Source organism: Balaenoptera borealis (assembly GCF_965194805.1).
Source record: "Balaenoptera borealis genome assembly, chromosome: 3".
Taxonomy (NCBI): domain Eukaryota; kingdom Metazoa; phylum Chordata; class Mammalia; order Artiodactyla; family Balaenopteridae; genus Balaenoptera; species Balaenoptera borealis.
In genome coordinates this window covers 74,124,156-74,148,607 of record NC_138866.1, presented here as the reverse complement: position 1 = coordinate 74,148,607, position 24,452 = coordinate 74,124,156, and the positions used below count along the sequence as shown (strand labels likewise).

The 24,452-nt window shown below is 42.6% G+C and overlaps 1 protein-coding gene across 1 annotated transcript; it reads right to left on the bottom strand.

Annotated features, from left to right (window-relative positions):
• Positions 1-440: 440 nt before the first annotated feature.
• Positions 441-20,659, bottom strand: DAD1 (defender against cell death 1). The gene is made up of 3 exons (XM_082386356.1): positions 20,363-20,659; positions 11,260-11,434; positions 441-682 (listed from the first exon to the last, which is right to left on the bottom strand). The coding sequence occupies exons 1-2, from the start codon at positions 20,571-20,573 to the stop codon at positions 11,304-11,306; spliced, it is 342 nt and encodes a 113-aa protein (XP_082242482.1). The 5' UTR covers positions 20,574-20,659; the 3' UTR covers positions 441-682; positions 11,260-11,303.
• Between the last annotated feature and the right edge of the window lie 3,793 nt (positions 20,660-24,452).

Sequence of the window (24,452 nt, the reverse complement as noted above, 5' to 3'; positions counted from 1 at the left end):
TAGTGTCTCCTATAAATAAGCATATATACAAACCCCACTTTTGGCACTCTTCTTACACGGTCTAAGAGATACATATTTCACTTTTCACCACTACATCACGTTGAAACAGATATAAATGGGGAAGCACACACTTTTCTCACAAAGTGCTTAATGATGCAGTTCGAGGAAGCATTGTGTCATAAGAGCGGAACCACCCGCAACAATTGAAGGATTAGTAAGGGATTACCAGCTCCAGGGAAAAGACAAAGGACTGTGGTTTCCCAGGGTTGTCAGCCCCGCCTTTTGTCATTAACTTCAAATACACTTAATGAAAACGTGGAGGCAGTTTCACAGTTGCAACTTATCAACTCCTAAAGCGCTCTGCACAGCGGATTGAAGGGAAAAAAAGGACATTCATACCAATAAAGAATAAAAACAAAAAACAGAGCCAGAGGCAGAGGAAGGAGTGGCATGGAGCTTTTTAATTTGGAAGGCAAAAAGGTTACACTTCATGGAAGGCAGAGGCTGTGCTAATAAATGCTCATTACAAAGTTGTTCTGACACGGAAGCCTGGGAACTCTCTGGGCTCTCCAACCGCAACCCAAATCAGTCGGTAGTAAGCACAAATCTGAAGAAAATCCGTGTGTCCAACAAACTGCCATCTCAAGAGCTCTTCTTATCCAGGGGAAATCAAAAAGTGAACCTTTAAGAAAGAAGCAGAAAGGTAAGAAGAGATACTCAAGGTTTCTAAAAATGTTTTGTGATATGCTACAGACAGGGTCTCGAATTCTTCGATCTAAATTCTAAACCCGTAAAGACAAAGGCAGTTACGGGGTTCCCAAATTCTGGACAGCATTTAAGGCAGGTTAGAACAACCAGAATAAAGCAAATTTTTGCACTGAACATTTTATAGAGGTATCCATAAAAATTAATGCTCAAATCTGAATTCCAAGCACACGAAGGCATAACTCACTCGGAACTGTAGCCGTGGGTTCTAACGCCACCTCTGCAATTAATTAGCTGCACGACTTTACGTAAGTCACTCTGACCTCTCTGATCCACAAACCCTCTTTGTGGTGAGAGGATTGCAACTTAGCCTAAAGAGCTTTTCTGGATTTAGAAAGCTTACAAAGCACTAACTTCCAGTTTGGGGGGTGGGGTAGGGGGAGTGGAAGAAGGAAGAATTCGAAAGAAAGTAGAGAAAGATTCCCAATCTCAGATTTAACGAAGGACCAAAACAGAAGAAATCATTTTGTTTTCACTTAACAGTAAGATTATTTTTGGCAAGAAGGAGGTGGAGAGTAACCCCAAGAGAAGAGGCCACACAGCTGCCAGTCAGATGGGACTGACGGTAAGCTGTGAGGTGGAGCCCAGCTCTGCCCCGTAAACACCGACTTCCCTTCTCACTTCTCACGCCTCTAGGAGGGCTGCCCACCTGCTGTGCTCCAACACGGTGTGGCCAGAGGTGACCCCTTGGCCCTACGGGCCCCAATGTCCCCAGCCACAAGCAGCCCATTTTCCTGCAGTGTGCCATAAAAATATTGTCATCTTCTATGTGCGAAGATGAGAAAGGTTGGGAAACACTATGTTTCAGAAGAGCTGGGCTACGCCAGTAGGTGAAAGGGCACCACTTTATTTTGTGCATTGGTTCAGGTGACCTGGAGATTCTAGCATCAGAGTTTAGAGGAAAGATCTTAGACTTCTAGCCAGATTGCTTTTATTCCACTAACAATGAAAAGAAATGCTACATAATTGCAGAACATTCCTGCATCAGTGGAATTATGAGAAATATGTAAAACAAAGAGCAAAAGCAGGGAGCAAAAGTGATCACAGTGCCAAATAAGAACAAACACACCTATTAAAACTAACCTATTCACTCCATCAAATGTCTTAAAGCAAACTCTCTGACAACAGACTATGAACTAATACGACACATCAGTTCTAACCGCCAAAGTGAGAGAGGAATAGAGCACAGGGCCACTTCAGTGAAGAGCCTGACACAATGAGAATTATAAAAGAAATCCTCGTTCAGTACAAAAGTCAAGTTTTGAGATCCTACGACAATAAAACATCTTAATTTAAGACACTGGGATTGGTCCAACTAAAAGGCAAAAAATGACTCATGAGAGTAAATCTCTTTGACAATGGTTTTCAGAAAATCCCTATTTACATAGATCTGCTCCTTTCTTTTAAGGCAAAAATATATCTACCAGACAGTACTCTAAAAGCAGAGGTTCTAGGAGTCTTTGAAATATTAGCTCAACAAAATTGGACTATTCACCAGCTCAGAAGAATGATTTCAACTGTTAACCAGGGGATAAAGGTTTCAAGAAACTGACAAATAAAATTTCCTCCCCTGATATCAAGACATGCAAAGTAGAAGACACCTACTGAGAAGAGTTAGCATGACTTCTTCAGTCTATTCACCAAGCAGGAAAGACAGCGCCATTCGATCAGCCTGTTCTCATCATCTTAAGAGAAAGCAAGGCACAACACAAAGAACTGTTAAAAAGAATTACTCTCTGTAGAGACACAAAAGATGATGCCAGACAGGGTCATTTCTGTTTGGAATCTGCTTTCCCAGCACCAGCTCTATTCAGACACCAGCACTGAGCAGATATGCTCAAATACTGATTTTCCTTCAAATCCATCTCATCCTAGATCCTGGTCACTCAATTAAAACTGAAATTAGAGAAAATGTGAATCAAAGACCATTCTGCAGAAACTCTAGGTTCAGAGCTCAATGTGAATCACTACAATTTCAGAAGGCATGGATCTGAAAATGAAAGGAGCTGTAGAGATCAGCTCGTCCAATCCTCTCAATCTTACAGATGAGGAAACCATCACCTGAGAGTTTGACAGATTTGTCCAGAGCTGTGCTGTCCAACACCACAGCCACTAGCCACAGGTGACTATTTAAGCTGAGTTAAAATTAAATAAAATGAAAAATTCAGTGCCTCACTTAGCCACATTTCAAATGTTCAATAACTACATGTGGCTAGTAGCTACCATATTTGGCAGTGCAGACTTAGATTTGCACAATGCAAAGTTCTACTGTACAGCGCCGGCCCAGGGTCACCCTCTCTGGATAAAGTCAGGTCTCCTGATCTGCATTCTCCTCCACTTCTTCCAGATCATACTAAAGATGACCAACTTTGCAGAGACGTTTTAGATAGCCTGTCTTCACCCTTTCTTATCAACCTCTCCTAAGTTTTTCCCATTTAAAAAAGAGAAGTGGGCTTCCCTGGTGGCGCAGTGGTTGAGAATCTGCCTGCCAATGCAGGGGACACGGGTTCGAGCCCTGGTCTGGGAAGATCCCACATGCCACGGAGCAACTGGGCCCGTGAGCCACAGCTACTGAGCCTGCGCATCTGGAGCCTGTGCTCCGCAACAAGAGAGGCCGCGATAGTGAGAGGCCCGCGCACCGCGATGAAGAGTGGCCCCCGCTTGCCACAACTAGAGAAAGCCCTCGCACAGAAACGAAGACCCAACACAGCCATAAATGAATAAAATTGAAAAAAAAAAAAAGAACCGTGCGCTCTGACATATCTCAAAATGGTTCCTTTAAAAAAAAAAAAAAAAAAGAGAAGCAAGCTTAATAATGTTAATGGAAACCTTCTAACAAAATGTGTATATTCATCATCCAAAAGTCTTTGAACATAATAGAGAGGAAAGAATATAAAAGTGTGAAGTCAAAGTATCTGTTATCGAGTTCCCACTCAGTCACTTATTAGTTCCAGGCGCTGGACAAGTCAACTTAAATTTCACCAAGGTTTAATTACCTCATGTACAGAACGGGAACACTGCTATTTGTCTACCTCCAACACAGGGTGGGCCGTGAGGATGACGTGGGTTGATGTGTGTAAAAGTGTATGTGGGGACTTCCCTGGTGGCACAGTGGTTAAGAATCCGCCTGCCAATGCAGGGGACACAGGTTCTAGCCCTGGTCCGGGAAGATCCCACATGCCGCCGAGCAACTAAGCACGTGCGCCACAACTACCGAGCCTGCATTCTAGAGCCCGTGAGCCACAACTACTGGAGCCCACGCACCGCAACAAAGAGTAGCCCCCGCTCGCCACAACTAGAGAAAACCCAACTCAGCCAAAAGTAAATAAATAAATAAATAAATAAATTTATTTTTTTTTTAAAGTGCATGTGGAGTGTGAGTCCTGCAAGCCTGGTTATGTGACAACTGTAAAACATTTGATAAATGTTGTCTAATTTTGTAAAAGGCCTTATACAAACACCATGCATTTTGTTACAGACAATCGCACTTTTGATGGATGATGAAAACCTGGTAATATGGATAAAAAGCAACAACTGAAGGTAAAAAGCAAGAAGAAAAATAAAAAGCAAAGCTCAACTGAGGATCCACACAAACAGCATGATCCTCCTCAAACACAATGGGACTATCGTGAATACTATGAATCAGAGGCTGTAACAGCTGCAAGAGACCCTGATGACCATCCCGGCCAATCCCCTCCCTGTGCACATAGGGAACTGAGGGCTCAACGACAAGCTTATTTCTCCATTCAACTAGTTAACAACACAGCAAAGTCTACAACACAGGTCTTCCGACTTCTAGCTTCACGCTCGTGCCCCACTCCACCGTCCCTCGTGTGAATTGTTCCCTTGGCATCTTTCTTCCCCGGCACTTTCCTCATGTCTTAGCATCCGCATCACCAATGATACAGCTATTTTACACAGCATTTTGTTGCAGCTGAAAATGATTTACTCATTAATACACTCATTCGACAAACATGCATTGTGACCGTTAGCCCTGTGCTAAGCTCTGAGGTCCACACCCTGTGGGAATTTAACAGTCCAGTGGGAGAGACAGGAAAATGAATGGTTTCATAACCAGGTGGTAAGTGCAGCGTTAGGGGCATGCACAGTGGACCGTGAGGGCCCCAAGAAGAGGGTCTTATGCAATCTGAGGGCAGGATGACTTGCAGTCGGAATCATCTGCGCTGCAAGGCTAGAGAAACTAAGGCAGGGAATGAACTTCATAAATAGAAATCTATGGGAATTCCCTGGCAGTCCAGTGGTTAGCACTCAGCACTTTCACTGCCGGGGCCCGGGTTCCACCCCTGGTCAGGGAACTAGGAACCCGAAAAACGCAAAGCTTGGCCAAATTTAAAAAAAAACACACAAACCTACTTGATATTCTCTTTCTTTCTTTTTCTCTCTCTTTTTTTTTTTTTTGGTAGTTTTAAATGAACCAAATACCAAATAGAGCACAATCACCAATTCAAGAATCATCAATTATTTGGGTTTTTTGTAAATAAAATAAGCAGATTCAAGGTTTTAAGAATAAGTAAAGAATCTCACCCTCCAACCAGGAAAAAAAAGGGGGTTGAGAAAAGATTATGCTAACTCAAAATACTTTCTACAAATTTAGAGTAGTTCCCTTTTTGAGAACTTATCTGGTGGCTAAACCTAATTCAATATAAGGTGAAATGTCACACAGAAAATAAAATGGAAACTAACCCCCCCACCCAAAAAAATTAAAGATGACTGCCAGCAGGAGGTCATGCTGAGAGCAAAAACAGGTCTACAAGAAACCGGAAAGGGAGCTCTCGAACTGACAGATCAGAAAAGGAAATAAAAGGTCAACCTCTGGGTCACCGTGCACTTGGTCTTCCCTAGGTGACAAAGGTTGCATGCCCTTTTGTGCCTGACTGACACCGCCCACCTCTGGCCAGAATGTAAAGCAAGCCCCACCCAACACCTAGGCCCGCTTGGACCTCTACTGCCCTCCTGTGACTGGAAGAAACTAGGTTTTATCACAAAGGTATCTGTGGTTTCTTCCCCCAAACTCAGCTTCTCTTGGGCTTTGTAGTACCTTCTCTCAGCAATGAAATGTACAAGCCACCGGGTGGCAGTAGCGCCTAAGAAATAACATTTAGATCCCCTTCCAGAGGTAACTTTCTAGATTACTACAGTACTTTCCTGATGAATTCAAAAAGCCAACGGCGACTGCTTGTTTGTAAATAGTACTGTTTGTCAGTTATGTTCTGCCCAGCCCTGTAGCGCCCTCGCTCCAGCCGGGATTAAACACTACGAATTTTTAAAGACCTGTGGGAGAACAGCCTCCACCATAAAAACAAAGCAACACTAACAAGGTTTCAGCACAACCTGGTGGCAAACAATCGCCCTCAGGCTGAGCATATGTCCAAGCTCAGGTCTGTCCCCTTGTTGAAGCCCTGTTCACTTCTCCCTCTGATCCCAGAGGGATCAGTCATCAGGAACTTTCCTTCCCAAGCTGTGACCCAATGTAGCTAAGTCCCTCTTTTCTTCATTTCCCTTCAGAACACCTGAGATAGGCTGACATTTTCTGAAAAGAATTTCACAAGGAGACATGGAAAAACAAAACAGGAAATATTTACAGATAGTATGTAAATCTTTAAATATTCAAACCTACTGAACTTCTATATAATGCATTCATTCAAAATAGATTACTGCCACCTAAGTGCCAAACACTGATCATCACTTTAGGTGTGCATGGATTCTCCCAACTCAGAAGCTCACTAGGAGCATTTTTCATTTTTGCATCTTCATTTTTTTTTTTTTAATAAATTGATTTATTTATTTTCGTTTTGGCTGCATTAGGTCTTCACTGCACACAGGCTTTCTTTAATTGCGGCGAGCGGGGGCTACTCTTCGTTGCAGTGCGTGGGCTTCTCGTTGCGGTGGCTTCTCTTGTTGCAGAGCACCAGCTCTAGGCGCAAGGGCTTCAGTAGTAGTGGCACGCAGGCTCAGTAGCTGTGGCTCACGGGCTCTAGAGCGCAGGCTCAGTAGCTATGGCGCACGGGCTTAGTTGCTCCATGGCATGTGGGATCTTCCTGGACCAGGGCTCGAACCCGTGTCCCCTGCCTTGGCAGGCGGATTCTCAACCACTGCGCCACCAGGGAAGCCCTGCATTTTCATTTTTTTTTTGAATTTTATTTTATTGTTTTTACACAGCAGGTTCTTATTAGTTATCTATTTGCATTTTCATTTTTTTTTTTAATAGTAACCTTTTATTTATTTATTTTTTATATATTTATTTTTGGCTGTGTTGGGTCTTCGTTTCTGTGCGAGGGCTTTCTCTAGTTGTGGCAAGCGGGGGCCACTCTTCATCGCAGTGCGCGGGCCTCTTCACTATCGCAGCCTCTGTTGTTGCAGAGCACAGACTCCAGACGCGCAGGCTCAGTAGTTGTGGCTCACGGGCCTAGTTGCTCCGCGGCATGTGGGATCTTCCCAGACCAGGGCTCGAACCCGTGTCCCCTGCATTAGCAGGCAGATTCTCAACCACTGCGCCACCAGGGAAGCCCTGCATTTTCATTTTTATGATAATCTAAAAAACATTATGAGTCTATTCTTTTCTCTTTTTTTTATTATTTTATTTATTTATTATTTTTGGCTTCATTGGGTCTTTGTTGCTGCACGTGGGCTTTCTCTAGTTGCAGCGAGCAGGGGGCTACTCTTCGTTGCAGTGCGCGGGCTTCTCATTGTGGTGGCTTCTCTTGTTGTGGAACACGGGCTCTAGGCGTGCAGGCTTCAGTAGTTGTGGTGCACGGGCTTCAGTAGTTGTGGCTCGCAGGCTGTAGAGTGCAGGCTCAGTAGTTGTGGTGCACGGGCTTAGTTGCTCCACGGCATGTGGGATCTTCCCGGACCAGGGCTCAAACCAGTGTCCCCTGCATTGGCAGGCAGACTCTTAACCACTGCACCACCAGGAAAGCCCCTATGACTCTATTCTTGACCACTGGAATAGCCACTTATACCAGTGCTGCCAACTGAACAGCTAACTTTTACCACAGGTTTCTCACACTGCCATCTCTGGACATGTTTTCAGGAGGCCACAAAAGTCTGAAGTTTGGAAAAGGCTGTGTTAACAGATGTAGGTTTTACAATAGTCCTAGCTGAACAAAAGTGCCATGAAGACGGTCAAGTCTTACAGCAGAGGGAAGGAATGGGGACTGGAGGGATTCAAAGGAACTTCAGCTCAATCTACAACGCTTCATCTGTTCAAAACCTGTTCACTCCAGGTGGTGGACACACAGCGGTGTTGGTTATATTCTTCTCTGTACTTTTCTGTATTTTTTTAATTGTCATACAAGCAAAGAAAGTAAGTATTAAAGGAAAGGACGGTGATAAAAATAACTGTGGTAACTTTTTTTTTTTTTTTTTTGATGTGGACCATTTTTAAAGTCTTTACCGAATTTGTTACAATATTGTTTCTGTTTTACGTTTTGGTTCTTTGGCTGCGAGGCATGTGGGATCCTAGCTCCCTGACCAGGGATCGAACCAGCACCCCCTGCCTTGGAAGGCAAAGTCCTAACCACTGGACTGTCAGGGAAGTCCCTGTGGTAACTTTTTAAACACATTTCTTTAACTCTGCAATTGTCAAATACTTTATAATAAGCAACTTTAAGCAAAAATAGATATTAAAAAAATTTTTTGACATCAGACTGGATTACTAGATTTAAAAGATTTCCAGCAAGGTTCTTTGAACCTCAGTTTCGCATCTGTAAGTGGAATTACCAAGCCTGTCCCCATAAGGTTGTTTTGAAAATAAAATAAGACTTAAAGCCTGGCCCAAGCGAGCACTCACTATCTGTTAACTTCCTTACTTCTCCTGGAATAAATTTCTTTAACTCAGTGCCATTTTCTTTTGATATGCTTTTTCACAGTAGCTGCTCGTTTTAAATGTCACCCCCAAATTCACACAAGAGCAGTAAGCTATAGATGTTTATTCTTTTTATACCCAACTCTCAACATACTTGTCAAATATGGAGAATATTCAATCTGTTTTGTTCTACCTTCTGAGTTGATATAAATATTGAAAACTCACTCGAAAACCATTTTAAAAGTGTTTTAGCACACTGCACATAGAACTGAGTTAGAAGCACAGAAAAAGGGCAAATAAATGTATATTTGAAAATTGAGGGCAGGACAGTACAGTATATGTCAAACTGTGATCATTTCACAAATGATCTCTGTGAAAAACCCCCTGGGGAGTCCCCCACAGAAGGATTTCACTACGAATATACTCTCTATAGAATGATTTAACACTGCAATCTGGGATTGGAAGATTGTGCTATACCTTGGGCCCATAATTCCCAGCTGAACAGGTGGCCCTAGATCGTTGATAGGGTCTGCAGTACGCAGTTTCTGCTGAGCCTGCTTTTTTGTCTCTGTTTTTGTCATGATTTTGAAATACTAGCTTCTCTGCTGCAGAGTCCTCCTCCAATCACGACAGCCCTAGGAAATTATTTTTCATGATTTGGTATCTCCCTGATCCTAGAGAACAAACATCCTTGAACTGTTTGCTCTGTCCCCTTGTTAAAGCATACAATATGACTCATCTAGAAATTTAGAGTAGGGCAATCAGAAGACTTATGACCTTTCCAGCAAGGTTACTATCAGAGCCCAGGGGTTACTCAGGATGTTCACAGGTCAGTGCTGCTGGGTGAATTTTCTAGCTGTACTCAAGAAGCTGTCATTGGTCAGGCACCCTGTCTGCGGCCTCTGCTCCCAGGTGGCACGGCGGCCCCGTTCTCTGGACCGCCACAGCACTTTGTTCAGGTCTTTAGTGCGGCTCTAACTGCTGTGTTTACATGCCCTTCTCCCCTTCTAGACTGTTCACTGTTTGAAGGCAGCCACATTTTACTTTTCTTTGTGTTCCCAGGATCAAGCCATTGACTAGCACATGGGGGAACAACTCAAGTCCTGATTGGGTCTCCAAAAAGTTCAACTGTATTAAGATAGTAGAAAGAAGTGGTTCACAACCTCTTTCACTGATATAAACCACCTCTGTCAACTTACCACTGCCAAAAATGAAACCTTACCTGAACTAACAGTACTGTTTTTGAGACAATATCTATGGAAAGGATTTATGCAATATATTAAGTAACTGATTGTTTCATGCTAGAAACTGAAGTAAAGTCCTTGTCACATTATTGCATTCACTTTGTCCATGGCTGCTCTACCTCTTGTGTTAGATTTCTGATTAGTACAAAAATGATAGCTTTCCAAGTTGTGATAGAAAGAGGTTGGTCCTGGGATATCCTTCCCCCAAAGAGGGTAAGTTTCCTAAGGTTCTCGTTTCTCTACCCCAGTAATAGCAACATTTAATTTTGTAGGAGAAAGGCAAAGAATAGAGCGCATTCATTCATCAGTGAGCAACACGGGATACTGAAAGAGCACTAGGCCAAGAGCACCATTGGACTAAGGCGCTACGCTGCTTCCACTTAGCTATGTGGCCAGGGAAGGCCAGTGGATTGTTCTGGACCTCTGTTTTCTCATATATAACATAAGTTTTAAGATAGAGTCAAGGGACTTCCCTGGCGGTCCAGTGGGTAAGACTCCGCACTTCCAAGGCAGGGGACATGGGTTCCATCCTTGGTCAGGGAACTAGGATCCCGCATGCCGTGCAGAGTGGCCAAAAAAAAAAAAAATATATATATATATATATATATACACACATACATACACAGAGAGAGAGAGAGAGAGAGAGAGAGAGAGAGTCAAGTACTTCTCAGAGCTTTTAGGATTCTGCTTAGGAGGGAAGGATGGAGGGGAGAGCATACCACATATGGAGAGCCCAAGCAAAGAGGGCTTTTCAACTTCTGTCAATCAGAACAACTCGGCTCCACTGCTGAGATTCTATATGAGTTTACTTAAAAAAAAAAAAAAAAAAAGAGCTCTATTGCTAAAAAAGAAAACTGGCAAATGACCAAATGGCATCTCATCCTATATGTTAAAGTGTTCTCCCAAGCTAATCCAATTTTCCCATTAATTTTTAATTTAGCACATATATAAGCAAGCAGCCACCGTCATTCATTCGGCATATGCTGGATGTCTATCAGGTGTAAGCACTATACTAGGTACTATGGGGACAATGGCCTGGCATTTGAAGTCATCTGAGATCAAAATCAGAAAAAAAATTATAGAGCAAATCTAAAAGCAAAACTTACAATTTATGTCTCTTCCAAGATCTCAGAGTTATTTTCATGGAGTTATTGGTGCAGAAATTGATGTATTAGCTACAAGCAAACTCTCATTTTCTGTTACCTTAATGATTTGCAGAACAGTGAGAAGAGAAGGCAACGACCAAGAGCAGCAGCACTGATGAATCATGATGATATTAACACATACTCTGCAGACCAATATGGAAAATTCTGCAAACGTCTTATCAACAATATGGGAACTCTGACAACCATGATCAAAACCAGCCCCTCCGATTTCTGTTTCTAAAACCAACACTATGTGACAAGCACTAAGATCATCACTTACATTCTTCTAGTCTCCTACGCCTCAATTAAGTAAATGGGAATGATTCAGCCAACGAAGTTCATGACAACAAGGTGCAGGATGGTGCTGGCAAAGAGAAAATCAGCAAAGGCTCGCTCCGGGGAGATGCCTTGGAAATCCGCTTTGTTTTGTGGGTTGATCTGTATTCTCAGACAAACTGTACAAGAAGAAAAACACAAAAGTGATTATCAACAAGTATGAAACAAGTATGACTAATGCACACACACATACCCTCTGATCCAACAATTCTGTTAAAGCAGAAATGACACATAAGTCCATCAAAAGGCACGTACAGGAATGATACCCATGATGGCCCCCAACTGGAAGCAATCTAATGTCCATCAACAGTAAAATGGGGAGAATTCCCTGGCGGTCCAGTGGTTAGGACTCGGCACTTTCACTGACAGGGGCCCGGGTTCAATCCCTAGTTGGGGAACTGAGATCCCACAAGCCAAAAAAAAAAAAACAGTAAAATGGGTAAATTACGGCATATGCATACAATAGAATACCATATAGCAATGAAAAAGAACTTCACAACATGGATGAATTCTGCAAATATGATGAGCAACATAATCCAGATGCCAAAAAATACATGCTTTATGATTCTACTTATATAAAGCTTAAAATTGGCCAAAATCAATCTACAGTAATACAAATCAGGACAGTGGTTTTTATCGTTCACAGGAGATGACTTGGAAGGCAGGAGGAGAGGCCTCTAGGGTACTGATAATGTTCTATATCCTAATCTGGTGATGGCTAAAAGGGTGAATTTAAAATTTCATCAAGTTGTACACAAATTTTATGCTGTTAATTGTTTAAGGGAACAATACGACTTCTCAGAGTTAGGCTAGAAACCAAAGGCTTACTTAGAAAAAAAAAATATTGATATAAAACCAAAATATCTTTAGAACTCTCTTATCTCCTGAATTAAGTTTATAATTATACCTAGATCAAGATGTAGTTGAGGCAGTAACAAAGGGGCTAGGCTGAATGACCAAAAGTTATAAAATTGTGAATTATTTCCAACAGAATGTGTACATTAGACAGCAGAGATGCTTATGCATGAGGACCTCACAATAGTAGATAATCTTTGATCTCAAAGTTCTAGCAGCTGCTTGTCTCAAAAAAGGCAAGAGATCTAAGTTACATGACGCTGACAGAGAACTCTCCACTGCCACACCCTGTACCCTTGAAGATTCCAACCTGATACCATAGCCACAGTCACCATTTGACATGAAAAGAAAGCTCTAGGAATACACTTTTCCAAAATATCTTTATACCTGTGACAAATGATTACACTACTTAACCCAAATTTGCTTCAGGCTAGCATCCATTCCATCACTAACCAAGAAAAGGCAACAGACTGAGATCTAACCCAAAGGTCAGAAAACTACCAGACTGGGCTTCCCTGGTGGCACAGTGGTTAAGAATCCACCTGCCAATGCAGGGGACATGGGTTCGAGCCCCGGTCCGGGAAGATCCCACATGCCACGGAGCAACTAAGCTCGTGCACCACAACTACTGAGCCTGTGCTCTAGAGCCTGCGAGCCACAACTACTGAGCCCGCGTGCTACAACTACTGAAGCCTGTGCGCCTAGAGCCCGTGCTCTGCAACAAGAGAAGCCACTGCAACGAGAAGCCCGCGCACCACAATGAAGAGTAGCCCCCGCTCACCACAACTAGAGAAAGCCTGCAACAACGAAAAACCAATGCTGCCAAAAATAAATAAACAAAAAATAAACAAATTTAAAAAAAAAAAACTACCAGACTACTTCTTCAGAGTCCATCACCATGGCAACAGAGTCTTCATTATGCTTAAACATGCAAACAGTGTGGAAAAACCCCGGATCTTTTCAGTCACCTGAACCCTTCAAAATATGAAGGACACTGGCTGAAGCAAGGGCGACCAATTAAAATCCCACTGTGGTGAGTATAGCTTGGTTCACCCATTTGGGAGAGCAACTGGCAACATCTATTATATTTTAAATGTCTTTTGAGTAAAGAATTTATCTTAGAGAACAAAGGCATTCTAACAGCATGTTCGTAAAGTTGAAAAAAAAAAGTGAAGACAGTCCAAATGACATCAAGGGGATTACTTAAATAAATTACACTACAGACATGCAATAAAATCCCATGCAATTATTCAAAAGAATGAGATTAATTTGCTATACGTTGACAGTAAAGATGTCTAAGATATATTAAGTGAAAAAAAGCCAAAAATATTACTCCCTTTCAGATTTCTCTTAAACTGCATATATATATATACATACACACACACACACACACACACACACACACACACACACAAAAATAACTATTTTCTCATTTATTTTAGTTGGAATCTAGGAAAAAATCTGGAGAAAGAGATACCAAACACAATTAACAGCGGCTATTGGGGTGGAAGATGGGAGTAGAGTAGTGCTTCGAGAAATATGAGGGGACAAAAGGAAAGAGAAGCTCCCCATGAAGGTAGACAAAGAAATGAATTGATGTGTTATTATTATCATAATCATAGTAACCCAAGTTACTTCAATGACAACATAAGAATCAGAATCGCACAGAGATGCAAAGGACCCTGAAGGTCCTGAAGACCAACACCCCATCTAATGCACAAAATACCCAAGAGGTGGCGGATATGGGCATGCCAGGGGAGGCTGCATGAATCAGCTAGGAATAGTTCTAAAGTATACTCACCATATCCAGAATCTGATAAGTCATCCCCAGGTGCAGAATTACAAACCATCCAGAGACTGTGTTACTGACAGAGGCAGCAAATCCCTCAGATGCAGGGATATGCCGCCTCTATCAGTAACACAGGCTCTGGACGGTTTGTAATTCTCAAAAAGGCAAAGAACACCTGTTCAAAAAGCTCCTCCACAAAAGATCCTTCAGTCCTTCCTGAGCACTTCCAAAGACGGAAATGTACTACCTCCTAAGGCAGCTTGCTCCATTTTAGCAGTTCTAATTTATCTCCTTAAATATTCACTTAGTCAGCAAAATATTTACTGAGCATCTACTATGCGCCATGCACTGTCCCAGGTGCTAGGACTATGGCACAGAACAAGACAGACAAGAGTCTGGCTCCCAGGGAACTTACACCCTAATGGAGAGAAACATAATAAATGAGAAAACAACTAAACAAGGAAATATGAGGTAGTGATATGCGCTACGAAGAAAAGCAAGGTAATAAAAGAGTGACTGGGAAGCTATTTCTTATTTGGGGGTCACAGAAGTCTTCTCTAAGAAGGTGCTAGTTAAGACCAAAATTTGAAAGACAGGAGTCAACCATGCAAAGATCTAGGGGCAGAGCATTCCAGATAGCAAGAACAATCTTGGTCAGACTGACCAGACTGTAGGGATCAAGGGCAAGAGGGAGACAAGGGCCAAATCAGTGGGGCTTTGTAAGCTTCAGTAAAGAGTCTGGATGTAGTTCTAAGTACAATGGAGCAATATTCCAAAGTTTTGAGCAGATGAGTAAAATAATCTGATCTAAAATTTTTAAGGATGGTAGAACTGCAATGCGGAGAATGGTTTGCAAAGTTCAAGAAGCCAAAGAGTCATGCAGGAGCCAAAGAGCTCAGGTAATGGTAGTCAAAAGGGACAGAAGTCAAGAGATACAGGCTGTATTTTGGAGAAGACAGGGCTTGCTGATGTAATGGATGTGGGAGATAAGAGAAATCAAGGAATCAAGAAAACCTTCTAGGGAATTCCCTGGCAGTCCAGTGGTTAGGACTCTGAGCTTTCACTGCCGAGGGCCCAGGTTCAATTCAATCCCTGGTCGGGGAACTAGGATCCCACGGGCCGAGCAGCCAAAAAAAAAAAAAAAAAACCTTCTAAATTTGTGGCTTCAACAACATAACCAAAGCTGACACCATGTACTGACCAGCGAAGAGGCAGATGGCTAGGCCGGAAGGTTCAATCTGGAGTTGTGTGTTAGACATCAAGTGAAGATGTCAAGTAGGCAACTGGACTTACTAATTTGAAATTCAGGGAACAGGTCAAAACTGAAAATATAAATGTGGTAGTTGTAGTTATATAGACACTATTTAAATTCACCTATGGGAAAGAAATACAGAGAAGAGGTCTAGAACAATGCCCTCAGACCAAGAAGCACCTAGCACAAACAGTAGGAAGGAAAAACCAGTGAGGTGAGAAGGAACAAGCAGGAGAGAGTAGTGCTGCAAAAGCTTTGAGCAGAAGGTACTTCACTCACTCAGAAGGAAGCAGCCAACGATGTTAAGTGCTAAACGTTGCTGAGCATTCAGGCAAGGTGAGGTACATGGCCATTAGATCTGGCAAGATGGCAAGAGCAGTTTCACTGTAGTGGTGGGGACAGACCACCACCAAGAGTAGGTTAAGGAATGAATGGACGGTGAGAAAGCAGACACAGCAACTAGACAACTATCCTTTCAAGGAACTCTGTGATGATGGAGCAGAAAGACATGTAATAGTAGCTGAAGGGGTATCTGAAGTCAAATTAATTTTTTTCACTGGACGCTATTAGAGCATGTATGTATGATGGGAATGATCCAGTAGAGAGAAATGAATGATGCAGAATGGAGGGATGATTACAGAAGCTGAGTCCCTGAGTGAGCAAGAGAAGACTGGATCCTCTGCACAAGTGAAGAAGCTGACCTCTGATAGGAAAGGGATATATCATCCACAATTACAGGAAATAAGTCAAAGAGTACGGGGTCCATGTGTAGGTGGGCTGCTATGATTCCTTGGTAGGAAGATGAAAGGATTTCTTTTTTAGCAAAAAAAAAATAAAGCAAGATCATCAACTGAGAATAAAGGAAAAGAGAAAATATAGATGAAAGTGAAGAGAGAAAATATGAAGCATATTTTGGAAAAGCAAACATATCAGGGAAGTATTATAGGACCACTGGGCAGGGGTGAGTGCCTACTTGTGTTCCTATTCTCACCAATACTTCTCCATCACAGCACTATATCCAGGTTTACTTGTCTGCATCTCCCACTAGACTATAAACTCTGTGGGAGTAGAGATCATGTCTGCGTGTTCCACAGTTAAATCCTCAGTACCCTGGCACGGAACCTGGCACATAATTGCTCAATATTCCTTAACTTATTATAGGCATGCTCACAATTTAACATACAGTGCTAAGCACTGAGGATGCAGAGATGAAAAGAGCACTACACCACTACAGTATAGTGAAACAAGAATACAGGAGAAAGACCTAAATCTGAAGAGCCAGGGAAGGGTTCAAACGGAAGCAGCACTTGAGCTGAGATGGCTGAGAAGTAAAGGCATTTTCTGGGCAGTCAAACAAAGGTAAAATAGCTTAAGACATCTCGGCATGTTCAGGGAATAACAAGTAACTCAATAATGCTGGAATATAAAGTACAGAGGAGGCGGAGACGAGATGAAGCTGGAGATGTGGCCGGGACCAGATTATCAAAGACCCTCTATGCCATTAAAGTGTTTTTAAATTTCTCTTTGGGTACAGACAAATTTTATGTGGGGAGTAGCACAATCAGATTTGCAAGTCAAATCAAGCCTGCAAACACAGTGGAAGATGGACTGGAGGGAGAGAGATGAGAGTGTGGGAGATCAATAAGGAAGATTACAGGAGTCCAGATAAGAGGTATTTGAGAGCCTGAGTGACAGAGGATGAAGAGGTAGCAAGGGATACGAAAGAGGTTTAGCAACAGGACTGTCAGGCATGAGGCTGGCAAACTTCCAATCTCCTGGACAACAGTTATGGGCCCAGAAATCTAATAGATAATTTCCAAAGAAATGCTGGACCCCAGTCCACACAGCCCAAGATCTCCCGTGAGATAGAAAACACTCTGAATTAGGCCTCCTTGCCTTTCAGATTCAAACTGTTTTTGGATCTGTAAACTAGGGGGAACAAAACTACTTTTTTTAATCCGTAAATATTTCACATAGATTAGAAAACAGAGACCAAAGTTGTGAAATGACTTAAAAACAGATTTCAGGATCAAAGATTTATTTTAAGGACAGTCTTATTGTTTTCCACTCATCCCTCCAAAATAGCACTTTAAATGAGCAAAAAGAGGGATTTCAGTTAGGTAAAAAAGGAAACTAGAAGGGCTGCCAACACTGACACGCTACTCTGAAAAAGGGACAGATGTCCTCCTCTAGAGAGATCTAACCACAAGATAAACAGTCAGCTGCTGAGGATGTATGAAATCTGTCTGAAAGAAGAGAAATATTCTACCTCTGAAGTCCTTTTAAAGCCTACTATACTGTAAACTGTTGATCCAAAAAAAAAAGACTTCTCAATGGCAATTTTCTACCTCTGTCTCCTTGAAACCATGGTTAAGTGTCCCAGTCACGAGGGAATAGACGAAAACAGACCATTTTCATCAGGCCCAAATAACACCAGGCTTTTTAAAAAATGTGATAGCATCCTATATCAGTTTAAAATGTACTAATCAATTTCCAAAGAACATATGCTACATAACACATGCAGAAGGAATGGAAGAGAACAGACTGCCAAAAAAGAAATTAAGGGAACCAGACTAAAGAACTTTTCCCTCCAATTCATCCTACACATTAACACCAATTTTAAGTCTCTCCTTTACTTAAATCTAAAACTTTTTTTTTTAATTTTTTAATCCTTAGATGCATTCCTATTACCTACAGGATAAAACTCCTTGGCCTGGCACTCAAAGCTCTAGCATCCAGCACTACCTAATCCTTCAACGTAATCGCCTACAATTCCCTTTCTCAGCCAAACTGGCCTCCTCCGTTCTCTCCCAATAGGAAACACAACTCGGGGAAGTTAGAAACCTCAGCACTATAAATAAGTACAAGCCTTCCCTTCCCAACAACCAGAACAAAGGATAAACTCCAAGTTTAAAATTTCCCATTAAAACCAGTATCCAGGGCTTGCTTCCCTGGTGGCGCAGTGGTTAAGAATTCGCCTGCCAATGCAGGCGACACAGGTTCAAGCCCTGGTCCGGGAAGATCCCACATGCCGCAGAGCAACTAAGCCCGCGTGCCACAACTACTGAGCCCGCGTGCCACAACTACTAAAGCCCACGCACCTAGAGCCCATGCTCCGCAACGAGAAGCCACCGCAATGAGAAGCCCACGCACCACAACAAAGACCCAACACAGCCAAAAATTTTTTAAACTAACAGTATCCAGTTGAGGATCTGAGCTAACAAATGGCAGCAGTGGATTTAGTAAGGTCAAGTCTGTCAAAAGAAATGCAAACGATACCCTTCCACAGCAACTCTGAATTGTCTTGAATCCCTTCTTTTCCTAAAGCAACGTTCATTTCCCTGACCCAATTACCAATTATCCAACACCTATGGACATCAGAATCCCCCAAAAGGACCTCACTATTAAAGTGCCCTAAAAAAAAAAAAAAAAAAAGTGCCCTTTCACTAGGCATTCTCTTCAATGACAGGCCATCAACTTCTCATTGAGGAGGAGAGTAGGGGGTCTGCCAATTCAACTTTAGCCACAACATTCTCAAAAAAAAAAAGACCTGGCACTGGAAAAATTATCTGCTCAAAAAATCTTCTGACTTTTATCACACCAATAATCTGCAACTCTAGTCCACATCCACTCTTCTGCAAACCACTCTTCCACGTAGCCCTGAGAAGTCATTCTTAACCCTAGAAGCTTATGAAGCCAGGGTGACTTCAGCACAGAGAAGGCTTTTTTTTTTAATCACCTTTTAGGCCCCGCCCTATTCCTACTCTTTCCAGACCTGGAAAACAAAATCAGACATTCTCAAGATTCCTTCTCCTGGGACTTCCCTGGTGGTCCAGTGGTTAAGATGCCGTGCTTCCAAGGCAGGGGCCGCGGGTTCAATCCCTGGTCAGGGAACTAAGATCCCACATGCCATATGGTGGCCAAAGAAATAAAAAATAAATAAATAAAATAAAAAGATTCCTTCTCCTGTCTGGCTAATAAAATTCTTAGTCATGAACAGTATTTTACAGGAGGAAGGAGGAGTCTAGAGCAAAGAGGGTAGGGTAGTATATCTGATGATGGTAACATATAAACTCCTATAGACCAGGATGCTGCTACAGAGAACCAGGTCTTGGTCATCTAAGCCAAAATTCAAAGATGTACAGGCTTACTCTGCAACTCCAGGCCAGGCTTACTGAACTAGTCCTTAAGTCCTTAGACTTATCTTGAGAAACAAAGGAGAAGGCAGAGTATCTCTGGCATGAGTCTGAACTAGCAATTTGAATGTGTAATAAGCATCCTCTAGGTTTCTAACTTTAAGCTGTAATTAAGACTCCACTGTAAATGAAGTCTCCAGACAATTCTAACGCTGTATTTTGTCTATGCCCCAATTACACTGTAAACTCATTCAGGACAAGAAACGTACACCAGGTGTAGCCCCAAAGCTTTTACCATACCTTGCATGAGATTCAAAACACAATTTACAATGTGACTGTTGATGATCACACGTGGAAAAAAAAAACAAACATGAATTTTGGCATATTTTCCAAGTTATGCAGCAGGTGATACCATGACTGGAAAAGTTCATGTGGTAGCCACCTATAAACCGTACTGGCCAACACTCCCTGGGCCAAGCCTGGACTCAGTATTCACTGAATCCCTGTTGAGCAAGAAAGTTCAGATTTTGGCAAAAATATATGGGGACAGTCAGCTCTCGTTAAATATGGCAGTCTACAAGGTATCAAATTTGCTGGGAATCAGAATAATAAAGCTAAAATAGACCTACGTGAGTGAAAACTGAGTTCAGGATAGTGAAATGACAGCTTCAGAGTTGGGTTTTCCATTTTAAAAGTTTACCAACTTCAAAGTTGTGTTAAAGCTAAGTGAAAGGTGGGAGTTTTCCATGGACCAATATGAAGTGAAGTGGACCACCAGGTTGAACAGCAACATGAAGGTGTTTCCACATTTAATCCCAGCTCCTCGGCGGCTCTTTGGTATTAGGCACGACAACCTGAATGTGCCTCAATTTCCCCATTCACAAAAAGAGGGCAATGCAGGTTCCTCTCTCAACTTCACGAGGCGGTGGTCTCATATAGAGAGACGAGTACTGTGGGAATAAAAGCACGCATCAAAGTAACACATTATAACTGATATCACTTATAGAATCATTACCCGCTAGGATAAAACTCCCCACACAGGAGATGAAGCCCGAGAGGAAAGAGTTGAAGGGGAAGGTCCCCACGAGGAGACAATAACCGAATTGCAGCGCCCCGGTCAGCAGTATATACAGGAGGTACGCGTCCAACAACTTCAGACGCTGAGGAGTGGAGCTCAAGTACTCTTCTAAGAACCGCGAGATGACCGACAACACCGACGCCGACATGACTACACGCTCGATATTCCGGCCGGCGTACCCCACACTCCTAGCGGACCCGACGACCACACCGGATGTAGTGTCGGCGCATGCGCACCGCTAATAACCAGCTCCGCCCTCCCCAATTTGCTACTTTGCGCAGGCGTATAGGCCGGCCAAGGCACGAAACAAGTAACGCGCAGACGCAGAATATATCTACAGAATGAGAACTACAGCCAGAGAAAGCTAGTGCGCCTGCGCAACGGGTCTGTCCGTGATCTGGAGACGTGTATCTTTTTGCGCTATTTCCGCCGTCATGTTAGTGACGCCCACAGTTGCTCCAGCAACAAGATAGTGTGGGAGGAAGAGGGGAAGAGGTTTTTCAGCGGACAGCGTTCTCTTTGGTCCACCAGCGTCCTCAAAGATGAACTATTTGGATCTGCTTTAAGGCAATGTCTGGCTTTTCCCGGTTCAGTACCCGCTCGGTCCTAATTCTGCTGAGGGCGCTAACGGCAGATGCCTGTCCCAGATCATTAGAGCAAGTCAAGTTGCCCCGCAGTGAGAACCACCGCGGCCGGTCACTGAGCAGGCATCAGTTTAGACTTGGTTGTTGGAGGAGAGAAGTGCGGAGCGGGGTTGGGGAGCTCGACCTCTACCCGGGCCTGAACTCGATTTGCGATCTGGTCCTTGGAGACGCTTACGAATAAGCGCGGTGGAACCTAAGCCCGCAGGTGTTCATTCATTCAGCAGACATTTATTGGGTGCCTCCTCGGGCCCACGTTTTGCTAAATTGTAGTTCGTTATGCTAGAGTGTAGGTATCCTCAGGGGGATCTGATATAGTCGTAAAAGAGCTGGTGATGGGCAGGGGCGGGGAGAAAGTCCATTAAAGTGCATAGAGTATATGATCAAGTTTAGCAGCCTCCTACTCCCAAGCTGACATCTTGAACCCGTCGTACTATCCCAGGATGTCAGCGCTAAAAGACCTGCAAGAGCATTGCCTGGTGCCTGGTTCAAGCCCTACCCTCTCCAATTTATTTTGCAGAGGAAACTAAAGGTTTGAGGTTTTGTATTTTAACAAGTGGGATTAACTATTTATACTTACAGTTTTAACTTTTTTGAAAAATAAGATCCGCCTTAGTTTCTGGCTTTTGCTGCCCTTTTAATTTAACATGAATCTGACCTTCCAGACCTAGTTCATCTCACTATCAGCTGCAGGTGGTACATAAACCAGGTACTTTTTCAGCTTATTAATAATTTTGAACTATCCTAGGTACTGAAGCAAAATTCCTAAAACAGCAAGTAAACGACAACCTTCCTTCATTTTCACTTCTTATTTGTGTTTAAACTGGAACCAAATCAGCATCAACAAATGTACTGATTATCAGTCATGAGCAAAACCTTGCTTAGCTCTAGAAAGAAGAGAAATACTCCATGTCCTCAGAAAGATTTACAATCTATTTAAAAAGATATATTCATATTCACACCCACGGAGATTTGCACTGTTATGAGAACTTAAGTTCAATCTAAGTTCTCTTATGTTGCTGAGGGAAAAAAAAAAAAAATGTGGATAACCAGACCAGTTCCTATTTCAATATAATAAGGCAAGAAGCATCAGTTTCTCTGACAAGTTGAACCTTTCTCCCTGTCTCATCAGTAAGTAGGAGGGTAGCTTCCTCACCAGTATTCAACTTCAAACTTTAAAGGCCAGGCTGATGCTTTTTAATCATTTAGGAGTGGATTCCTCAGGGGAATCAGCCAGGCTCCTTCCAGTAGTCTCTTCCTTATGTTTTGTCTGCCTTTCATCCATGTCAACTATTATCATAACATCTCCACAGGAACTCCCAAAGGGGGAAAGCAGAAGAGATGAAAAATTCACTTACTGAATGCATTGTTTTCTGAGATCTGCAAAGTCAAACACGAATATAATGACCTAAATCTTTCTGGACTACTTAAAACAGCAAGAAGAGATGGGCCACCAAGGAGGGTCCTTGGCTTCCTGCAGGAAAGAATTCAAGAGCTAGCTGAAATAGAGCGAAAGCAGATTTATTCAGGAGTTACACACTCCACAGACAGAAAGTGGGTCATCTCAGGAGATAGGCCCCAGAGTACGAGGTCGTTAGTTTTTATGGGCTGGGTAATTTCATAATCTAACAAGTGGGAGGATTATTCCAACTATTTGGGGGAAGGGGCTGAGATTTCCAGGAGCTGGACCGCTGCCCACTTTTTGGCCTTTTTTGGCCAGCCTCAGAACTGTCATGGTGCTGGTGGGTGTGTCATTTAGCACGTACATGTATTACCATGAGCTTATAATGAGGCTCAAGGTCTACTGGAATTCGAATCTCCTCCCATCTTGGGCCTAGTTGATTCTAACCAGTATTTGTCCTATCCTCTACAGCTGTGTCATTCTTTTTTGGGGGGGGGGGGGCCAGGCCACATGGCTTGTGGGATCTTAGTTCCCTGACCAGGGATTGAACCCGGGCCCCTTCAGTGAAAGCATCAAGTCTTAACCACTGGACCACCAGGAAATTCCCCTGTGTGTCATTCTTTTAAAGGTTGTGTCAGTGCCTCCGACCCTCCTGTCTCAATTGGGTTCATAAAATTTTCTCCTGAAAATATCTATCTGAAGGCCTGTTCTGCCAGTTTTCCCAAAGCACAGAGTGCCTCATTCCTGACCTCTGCCCTGAACTCCTTTCAGGATGTATTGAAAGTCAGCAACCACAGTGGCTAATGACTCAATCCTTTTAGAGTTGGATGGCGAGAGTGACCTTCTTTAGTTGACAGGTTGTGGGGATTAAATGAGATAATGTTAACATTAAGCATTTAACATAGCACTTGACACAGAGTAAATGTTCAGGATATATTTGCTCTTATCAACTATCAATAACCCTGGTAATTAACTATGTCTGCTTCCCTATTTTTCTGAATAATTAGAAGTTGGCAAAGCACAGAGCCCCAATATTTTGGGCATGCAAAATATTGGGTACTGGAGGGACTTCAACCCAGATGGCTCTCAGAGGGCAAATCAAATTTATAAGTTGAAGCTGCAGTCAGAGTAGACCTTAGATGTTTTGTTACTAAAACACTGAGAAGAAAAACTGTTTCCCTCTACTCAGGTTCATTGGCCCTATAATTTAGACTGACAAAAAACAGATTAACAAGAGAAAAACAATTTTCCTAACATATGCATCGCACATACACAGGGGAGCACTCAGTTACAAGTAACTCAAAAGGGTGGTTAGAACTTGGGCTTATATAATGTTAACAAGCAAGATTCAACTCAGTAAAATTTAAAGATTTTATTGGCTTTATTCAACAATTCATGAGTTGGGCAGCATCCAACCAGCACATAGAAAGGCACTCTGAGGAGCTATCTAAAATAAGAGACTTTTATAGGCAGAAGGGAGAGGGAACAATTAGATTATACTAGACAAAAAAGCAGATTGGTTACGGCAAGGTCACTTTCCTTTAGCGGATGGCAGGGGTCTATTAGGCAGATTACCTAACTAGTACCGATCAGGCAATCCCTGATTGACTGGTTTAAGATTCCATTTCTGGGAGAGCTGAAATTGTAATTAAGTTAGCATAAGTGACTCCATTTTGAGCCTGTTGTCTTGTTTATAACAATAGCATCTTAACAAAAAGAGCGATATATTTTTAGAGAAGTAACAAGACAGAGAAAAAGAACTTTGAGTTTCTAGGGCAGCAAATTGTGAGAAAGTAAATATATGAAGCATTAATGAAAAATAAGGGCTAATTAGTGACGTTTGTTATGTAGATTCCTCTGGTGCCCTCTCTGTGCTGGTAAGGATCTAGAGTTCTGTCCTTCCTGGTGGAGAGAGGAGGGGAGACATCTTTCTGTCCTGCTTTTAGGCAAATAGGAGGAGGGCAGAGAGCTGTCCTTGCATCTG